The sequence below is a fragment of the Chiloscyllium plagiosum genome, chromosome 2 (genome assembly GCF_004010195.1).
Source record: "Chiloscyllium plagiosum isolate BGI_BamShark_2017 chromosome 2, ASM401019v2, whole genome shotgun sequence".
Taxonomy (NCBI): Eukaryota; Metazoa; Chordata; class Chondrichthyes; order Orectolobiformes; family Hemiscylliidae; genus Chiloscyllium; species Chiloscyllium plagiosum.
Window position 1 is genome coordinate 96142267 of NC_057711.1, and position 10096 is coordinate 96152362.

The 10096-nt window shown below is 37.9% G+C and overlaps 1 protein-coding gene across 12 annotated transcripts in view; it reads left to right on the forward strand.

The window, feature by feature from the left end:
• LOC122562047 (multiple PDZ domain protein) overlaps nt 1-10096 on the forward strand; it is a 368714-nt gene that overhangs the window by 334231 nt on the left and 24387 nt on the right. For all 12 annotated transcript variants that reach the window (XM_043714532.1, XM_043714569.1, XM_043714586.1 and 9 more), the window contains 4 exons: nt 2274-2421; nt 3616-3702; nt 5648-5750; nt 7872-7912. In XM_043714532.1, the coding sequence (XP_043570467.1) occupies nt 2274-2421; nt 3616-3702; nt 5648-5750; nt 7872-7912 (379 nt within the window). The remainder of the gene's footprint in view (nt 1-2273; nt 2422-3615; nt 3703-5647; nt 5751-7871; nt 7913-10096) is intronic.

Genomic DNA, 10096 nt, shown 5'->3' on the forward strand with positions numbered 1-10096 from the left:
AGCTCCCTTGTCAGGTCCACACCCCGCGCCAACCCATCCTCCCCTCCCAGCACCTTCCCCTGCCATCATAGGAAGTGGAAAATCTGGGCCCACACCTCCGCCCACACCTTCATCCATGGCCCCAAAGGATCCTTTCACATCAGACAGAAATTTACCTGCTCCACCCTCCTCTCTGACCTGTCACTTCCGCCCCCACCTTCAGCTACCTATCACATTTCCAGCTACTCACCCCCCTCCCATTTCTGTCTCAGCCCCATTGGCCCACAAGCATCATTCCTGATGAAGAACTTATATCCCAAATGTCAACTCTCCTGCTGCTCGGATGCTGCCTGACCGGCTGTGCTTTTCCAGCACTACTCTCTTAGAATCTAATCTGTAGCATTTGCAGTCCTCACTTTCTCCTATAATCTGGTGATGTGATTTCTGACGAAATCCAAGACTGGTTAATTTTTTTTTGCTGTCCATAATTATTGAAGGATATGGAGCAAAATCAGGTACATGGAGTTAGATTTCAGATCAGCTGTGGTTCCATTGAATGGTGGATTGAGGCTGATAGGCTAGACGGGCCTTATTGCTGATGAAGGGCTTATGCTCAAAACATCGATTCTTCTGCTCCTTGGATGCTGCCTGACCTGTGCTTTTCCAGCACCACACTCTCGACTCTAGATGTCCCTTATTGTCCCAGTCACAATGTTTAGAGGTCTGACATAAGGCTGACACAACTGCAACTCCTGAACACCTTGTAAGAGACAGCATTCCAAATTATTGCCACAGCAGTCATTGCTTTCCAAACACCTTCAGTTCTTTCACCCTCTTTAATTAGGGTTAGAATCCTCTTACTCTGCATTTCTACTTTCAGGCACCCAACATTCTCTGGCTGCCTGTCTGGCAAGCATTGCCTCACAATGAAAGATAAGAACAAAAGCACAAATTGATAAGGAAGCAGAGTATTGATTTGATGCTGTGTGGGCATTTTAGAGAGCAGTGTAGATGTGGGATCGGTACAGACTTGCCTTTGATTTTGACCAGACTGGTTGGTAGTGACACTTCTGAAGGTCACTTTCAGATTTAATGTAAATAATTTTTTTTTGGAAACTGAGATAATCTGTAGCAGATATTTGAACCATCTGTGTATCTGTCACTATTCAGCTATAACAAGTCTCAGATAACACATGCCACTAGAATAAATCATTTTCAGCAATTCTTATTTATCAATGTCTTATAATTAGTATATTTCATGTTATATCCAATGTATATTTTGTAGATGAGGTGAGATTTTCCTGGGTCCATATCTGGGCACATGTATATCCAGTGTGATGATGCTGTGGTTTAGTCCCAGTTTCTTTTACAGACAGAGGTTGGGAGACAGGTGTCAAGCAGATTATGAGAAGATAAACAACTTGCGAAACCTTGGGTGTTTTTCTTTTAAAGTTGGAATAATAAAAGCAGCCTGAATGGGAGTGGTCAAGCTCCTATCCATAGAAGCAGGGACTTTTAGTTTCAGTAGCAGTTGCTATTGGGGTCTTGAAGAAATGGAAGGTTTTTTTTTCTGTCTCCCGATTATAGCCAAAAGCTCTGGTTTCTTTTCCTAGCTGACGGGATTGCATGTGAGACAAAGCTGTTTTCTCAATTTGCCTTTTGCCAAGGTTGTGTTTATGTTACGAAATTGGAATAGTTAATTAGTAATAGTTACTGTATCTATTATTCTGTTAAGTTTTCCAGTAGAGTTAAATTATTCCACATTCTTCTTTCTTTTGTATTTTAACTATAGTGTTGAATAAATTGTGTTTTACTTAATGGTTAGTAGTTTAACTACTCAAATTGTATTTAGAACACAGCACTTGACATTTACCTTTGAAATAAGAAAATTTAGGGTCAATGCTACCTTCTTAATATATTTTGAGGGCATCTGATCTGGTCCATAATATCAGGATGCAGTGAAAATTGAGATCAGACTACAAGTTTGTAAAACAAAACTGCCACCTGATTTTTCTTTCCATTTATATATAAAAAAACAATGCTTTGCCTTATGGACGTTTAGTTTATGTTCCTGGTTTTGCACTATGCAGACAATTCAGTGTTTTTGGTATAGATTCATAAACAGTTTCACCCTAGACATTATGGAATATTTTTCACCAAAACCAGATGACTTAAATAATCTTCACTAACTTAATGTTCATCATGTTCTGCTCCTCCCCACCCCAACTACCACCAGAGCACACAGAACGCAGCATCTCCCCATTATTTGTCAAATCTGTACTTGTTTTCTACAGAAATGATACTGGGGTCTTTGTGTCAGACATTGTGAAAGGAGGAATAGTAGATCTGGATGGAAGTCTTCTGCAAGGGGACCAAATACTGTCTGTGAATGGGGACGATGTTCGAAGCGCAACTCAGGAGACCGTTGCTGCTATGCTGAAGGTCTGACTAATGCAAAAATTATGATTTGGGAAGGATTTGGAAACAGTAAATGTGACCAAGACTTTTAATTTTGGCAGTGGAAATATTAATATATCTTGATGTTGATATGTTCTTATAATGTAAGTCATTTGCTCCATAAGTTTCCCAAAACAAAGTGAGAAATACAATTTTATTTTGTTATAGGACTTTTACATTTTAGCCTTCCTGTAACCAAGTTATAAGGAATTTGGCCAAATTTAATTCTTGGAATTTTAATTCACGAAATTAGGAATCAAGATGACTGATCATCAGGAAATCTTCAAATAGGAGTTGGATAATGTATCCTTTAAGGCAAAGTAAATAACATAATGCTTTGCATAAATATAGAACTTCAAGCCTGAACTGATTCTGGGCTAAAAATGGAAGAGAAAGTAATAGATAATGTAGGAAGCGTGTTAGGGAGGCGAAAATGGATGTATATTCAGTTTAGGAACAGATAAGATAAAATGAGATAGCAATGACTTGTATAAACATGGAAATGAATAAATAAAATGGCAACAAGCAATTCAGGAATGAAGGAGTTATATTCCCTTTTAACATACTGAGGTTATGTATCTGTCTAGCACTGTAATTTTCTCTATTTTACTCCTAAGTTGTTTAAGTGTCCTCCTCAGAACCTTTATTGAACTTCAATTTTTTTGGAGACCCACAGACCTTTAACCTGCTACTGGACCTTTCAATCAGTTAAGCCCAGGGACAAACCACTTCATTAGATTTTTCCACCATATTTGATTGCTATTCTTAAAAACATAGTTGCTTTCACAACTGTATTCAAGTGCAGAATGTCACAGTTTTTTTCGTATTGAACTCCCGTTGCACGATTATGATTTTAGAAAATATTGCACTTTAGAAATTTTCAGTTCCCAGATTCAAAATCAAAGAAAATTGGTTCTCTTTTCCTTTTATCTGGCACATGTGACAGTGGTTTCCTAAAGACCTCCTGTCTGTGTGCATGTGTTTTATTTTCTGTACCAGTTTATTAGAATAGAATAACCATATAGCAGTTTGTTCTGACATGTAGCGTATTTCATGATTTTGTGATGTAATACAAAATGTAAACATTCCTGACAAATTAATTCATAGTCTCCACTTTTATAGATTGAAATGTTCTCAGATATTCAATAAATAAAGTAATCTTTCTCCTCTTTCTTTTAGAGTGCTCAAGGCACAGTGAGATTAGAGGTTGGCAGGTTAAAGACTGGATCATTTTCATCTGATAGAAGAGGTTCCCAAAGTAGCCAGGTTTGTGTGTCTCAGCTGATGTTTGAGCCTTTCCACAACAAATAAGTTGATTTGTAGGGCATGATATTATTCATCTATTTTTCAGTTTGTGTAAATTATAAGCAGTTGGAGCAATGGTTATTTTAATCATGTGCAACTAAATGATGTTGGAAGCATATTATGTACAATTAAATTATGAATCTAATGTTAACAGCTGTTATCTTTATTTACATTGTTAGTTGAGACCAAATAATTTAAAGTTTACATGCTTTTTTTTACAAAATCCATTTACTGGATTGAATTTCAAACGTTGATTATTATTAATCTTGGATTTATCATGTTGGAGGAATAGGCATAATTTTTGATTAGATTATTGGAATAAGTTCTGAAGTACATACTGACAGTAGGATACCTCAGGTGTTCCCTGTATTAATTTCCTAACATGCTTTGCTGTCATATTGTTTCTTTTTTGAGGAAATTGATTTCAATACATTATTTAAACTGAAGGCTATTTAGCTTTGAAGAGTCTCATAAGTGTTGCTCCCTGTCGCCTTCCTCCAGTATTTTTCTGCTAATTTCTGGCTTTTTAAAAATTGACATTTTTAGCACGTGTATTTTAGAAAGGTCAATGGTGAAGTAATACTTTTAATACTCCACCTCTCCCAGTTGCCCATTCTCACCACTACCACTTAGTGCAGAACTGGCCTCCGGCCTAAAACACAGGACTTTGTCTTAATCAGCTAACAGTTAATTTTGGCCAGTTTTGTGTTCTTTTTGGGAGGGATGGTATGATTTGTTATTAAGGATAGGTCTACAAAGGCATAAACTGATAATAGAACCTGTGAGAATAGGAAGCTCCAAGCAGCTTGTTTTATGTTACTTTTAGATGAATATGTTTTATCTCGCATAGGTTGTGCACATGCCTGATAAAATCAATGTTTTTGGCCATCCTTGATTATTTATGAGGGTAGTGATCATAATTATACTACCATTACTTTTTATTATGATTTTCAGCAAGAGCAGCCTGTTTAAATTGGTAATAAAAACTTCAGCATTAGAAAATCTGCAACTTCAGTTCACATCTAACATCAAGCCTGAAATATGTATGTTTTGTAGTGTTAAGGAAGACCCCATAACAATTTGTTGTCAACTCATTATGTTGTAGTTTCAATTTATTAGAATTGATATCTACAAAATGTTCTTGAAACTTTCCCATTCACAAGTTCGTCACTCCTGTTTGTGACTTAATACTTCTGCTGTATTTCCTGCTAGTCACTATAATCTTACACTTGTTTCTTGACGATGGAAAATCACAACAATTTGCAGGAGTGCTCCAGTATTGATGATTGTTGAAAGGATACTGTCATACACTTATGAGAAAGATGTGTAGTTTGTGAGATGTTGAGCATTTAAAAGATTATTTTTCAGTTTTGCAGTAGTATTTCAGCATTTTTAGTAGTTGAATCATTATTAATATTTTACAGCATTAATCCAAGGGATTGTTGAGGGATTAATTGCAACATAAAATCCCAAGCATTATATCCTTTTTATGGTTATCTTAATCCTGCATTTGGGTTACTATCTAAAATTCTCACAAAAGGACCTTAACAATTTTTTTTTTAGAAAATTAAGTTCAAACTAATAAAAAAGCAGTTTGTATTTTTTGATACTTGGGTCCAGGGCTGATAACAATGATGTTGATTACCAAAAGGAAGTTTTTTGGCAAACAAATTGCAAATTTATTTGCTCTCTTCTGCTGTCTACAGAATGTACAACTCCGATTTTTGCACTTTAGAACTAAGTTTAAAAGCATATAAATTTACAAAAGTATTGCGATACTGAAAAAAAAATACCAAGTTGTATATAATGTTACTATCAGAAAAATCTGTATACTGAGTACTCAAAGCAATGTTTAGATATATTCATTTTATAATCACAGTCATGCTAATTATGTCTATTTTCTCAGGTCAGTGAAGGAGGTAGTGGTGGTGGGCTGACCACATTCTATTCTGCTGCATCTGGATCTACCCAAGCTGATCTCCATGAAACTGGATACAGAAAACCTGCCTGTAAGAGCTATTCAGTCTTGTGGGTTAATCCTGAGTATTCTACTTGATTATTATTAAAATGTGATATAAGCCTTTATTTCTAAAGGACAGTAATACAGACCAGCCTGGGAATGATATATAATCCCTATAGTGTGGAAACAGGCCCTTCAGCCCAACAAGTCCACACCGACCCACCCTGACCCATTCCCCTAATGCTGTCCATTTACCCTAGACAAATACACCTAACCTACACATCCCTGAATACTACAGGAAAATCATACTTACACATAAGCATGACTATACAGGTTTCAATGATTTTGTCAGTGTTGTAGTTGTAATGTCTCAGTTTTTAGTTTGCAAAGAAAATACATTAATTCTAATTTTAAAAATCATTAGCATGTACTATAAAAATAGAAATATGTTTTTCATCATATTTTATTCCATCGCAGTGATTTTGATAGTATATTATCATGAAAAAACTCCAGTATGTTTAACACTAAGAATGGTTAGGCTATTTCATCTCACAAATTGATTTTATCATTGCCTTAGTAAGCATATCTTAAGTTGGTAGTAAGCAGTTTATCAATTCCAATAACTAGTATTTAATTTGTTACAACCAGTTGAGGAGGGCTGGATCAGCTCTTGTCTTTTGAATTCCTTCAGTTGGCTGCAAATTTATTTTCTTTTAGCATATAGCTATATCACAAACTTCAGTTAAAATATTGTTCACTAGATCAAAATGAAGACGCCAATCGCCGGGTTTCCTTGGGTGATAGAGAAAGGATTTTATTATTTATCAACTGCAAGAAGAATAACAATCACACAATCATAGACATAAAGTTTTAAAAGGGGAGAGTGCAAAAATATGTAGTTTAAAAGGTCCTTAAGGTACTAGGTTTAACCTGAGAGCACAATAGATGAATTGATGACTTCCGACCTCAGAGGTTGCAAAATATGTAGATAGCTTTAAGTACTGTATAATATATAGAATATATGTTTCTCCCATTTGCTTTTCACCAGTCATTGTCTTCCAAGAAACTAAGAGAAATAAAAGGGAAGAGAGTGAATCTACCTTTCAAACCTGCATATCGTTCTCTTCTTACCTCCCTCTCTCTCTGTCCAAACAATGGTGACTGAAATCCACAGCATTTTTGTAAACTCATGCATTGGTCTATTCTAGCTAGATAATCTACAGGGATCTTGAGTAAGCAAAGATTTAAATAATTTTAATAATTTCTCTGACTGACAAAAGCATTTTTGATGAATAAAACTCCATTTTCTGTCCAGATTCAGTATCTCATGCATATGCATAACATATATAAAATTAACTTTCAGGAACACTGAATGCGTTCTTCTGAACAGAACCAGTTTATTGATCACGTTTCCTACTTTTGGTCTAAACATTAATACTGTTAAGTGTTACTTGATTAATTAGCATTCCTGAAGAAGGGCCTGTGCCCGAAACGTCGAATCTCCTGTTCCCTGGATGCTGCCTGACCTGCTGTGCTGTTCCAGCAATAAAGTTTCAACTAATTAGCCCAGGTGTTCTGTCAATTGCCGTTTCATGAATGCGTTCTTCTGAACAGAACCAGTTTATTGATCACGTTTCCTACTTTTGGTCTAAACATTAATACTGTTAAGTGTTACTTGATTAATTAGCCCAGGTGTTCTGTCAATTGCCGTTTCATGTCTTAGAGTAATTTAGCATGCTCTAATGTTTAAAGTTTGATTCTGTTCAGTTTCCTAAGTGAATCAGACAGATTGATCATGTGAGAGAGCTAATGGTAATAGAAAATCTGTGCTCATACTACTACAGCTTTCGCTTGAAAGGGATAGAAAATGCATTAGTAACTTTGTGTAATTGCCAAACAATTTAATAAGCTCTCCCATGAAATTTAAAAAGGTGCAAAATTGTACATTCCTGCATTCGGCATCATGTATTCTCTGTTCTACTGATGAATTACAAAATGAAAACTCACAAAATGTAGCTTGCTCCCTCTCTGTGGATGCTGCCTCACCCACTGTGATCTCCAGAACTTTTTTTGTTTTCAGTACAGTTTCCAGCATTTGCAATAATTTGCTCCTGAATTACAAAATGAAGTTTGTTCATAAAAAGCTCTCTTTTCATTTTTTTTCATGAAGGGACTGAGATCCAAGGGCTAAGAACAGTGGAGTTTAATAAGGTGAGTGGTAACGTGTCCTATTTTTACAGTAAGCTACAGCTAACAGTTTGTTAAAAACTCACTTTTAAGAAGTGCATAAACCATCCTTCTATATAATAATGGTGAATTTGCACTATAAAATTGTGCTCAAATCTCTGGAGAGGGACATGAACCCACACCTTCTAAATCTGAGGCAAGAGTGAGACCATGACTGACACCAAACTGAGACTGCGGTCATGGAGATATTACTCCTCAGACAGAGATAATTCAGCATTACCATCAAGTCTGTGTCAGGTTGCCATAAGCAATTCATCTGTTCCATTCTCCCCACTCTATCACTATAGCTCAACAAGTTTATTTCTCTCAAGTGCCTATTCAGCTATTGTTTGGTGAATCGTTGGTCATCTCTGTAGGCATCACCCTCACATTTTCATTGCATTTCTAATCCAAAATTGAAATCTGTATCCTCTAGTCCTATGCCACCTGCTAATGGCAACAGCATTTCTTTGTCCACCTTATCTTGAACTTCTCTGATAGATCATGGCTCAAATTCCTTTGCTTTCATGAGAAAAAAAGAATATTAGCTTCTTCAGTCCATCCTTCAGTCCATCCTTCTTCAGTCCATCCTTCAGTCCACCCTGCAACCATTCTGACAAATCTCTGCAGCCTCTCAGCAGCTCCCTAGCAATGGCTGCTGGGGAACACGGCCTAATAGTCTGAAAAATAGCTATCTATCGTGACTTTTTTTTTCTTTCCTCAGACAATTTTCTTGTATCAAGCAGAACATGACCCTCTGATTTCATTAAGCCACTTTTTTTTTAATTAGCCTATTTTTCTAACCAACATGTTCAGAGATGTTATTACACATCTCTGAAGGAGGTGAGACTTGAACCTTGGCCTCTCAGTACAGTGATAGTGGCATTACACTGTGCCAGAAGAGGGCCCCACCCCACTCCATAACCCTTTACTTTATTTCCTTATTTAACCTATTTTTCTAATCAACCTGCACACAGCTGCAGCAGATGTGACTTGAACCCAGGCCTCCCAGACCATGGGATGAAACACTACTTGTGCACCTCAAGAGACAGCCCCCCCCACCCCATCCTGTTTTCTAGTAGACAGACAGGAGGCTGGAAGAGCATAGCAAACCAGGCAGCATCAGGAGGTGGAGAAGTCAATGTTTTGGATATAATCTTCTTCAGGACTAGTTCTGGTAGTAGGGGAAGCTACAGATAAAGTTGGAGGGGAAGGTGGGGTGGGAAGAGTAGCAGAATGGTGAGATAGTGATAGGCGAACACTAGTGGATAGTGATAGTGGGTACAACCTGGTTTGTCAATGGAAGCAATGAATCTGGTTGGGAGCTGGAAGGAAGGGTGGTAGGTAGAATGGAAGGGAAGAGGCGGGGCTAGAAAAGGGAACAGGGGGATAGGTAAGGAAGGTTATTTGAAATTCGACAACTCTGTTAAATCCTCAAGGCTATAGGCTGCCCAAGCGGAAGATGAGGTATTGTTCCTCCAATTTGCGGTCTGATTAACTGCGACAGTGGAGGAAGCCGAGGATGGACATGTCGGGCGGGGGGGAATTGAAATGGGCGGTGACCTGGAGGTCAGGCTGGTAATTCCAGGCCAAGTGAAGATGTTTTGCAAAACGGTCACCTAGTCTACGTTTCATCTCACCGATGTAGAGAAACCACATCAGGAGCACAGTATGCAGTAGACTAGGTTGGAGGAGATGCAGGTGCATCTCTGTTTCAACTGGAATGACTGTTTGGGGCCCTGGATGGAGGTGAAAGAGGTGGTGTACGGCCAGGTGTTGCATCTTGCATTGTGCTGAAACTTGCAAGTGCACAATCGTGAAGAAACTGGCTGCAAAATTACTCGGTGTGACTAGAGTAAGTGCCTCAATCTGTGAAAGCAGGGGCTGTAGGATTCACCAACATTAAGATTTTTTAAAGACAAAGAACATAGAACAGCACAGAACAGGCCCTTCGGCCCACGATGTTGTGCCGAACATTTGTCCTAGCTTAAGCACCCATCCATGTACCTATCCAATTGCCGCTTAAAGATCGGCAATGATTCTGACTCTGCCACTCCCACAGGCAGCGCATTCCATGCCCCCACCACTCTCTGGGTAAAGAACCTACCCCTGACATCTCCCCTATACCTTCCACCCTTCACCTTAAATTTATGTCCCCTTGTAACACTC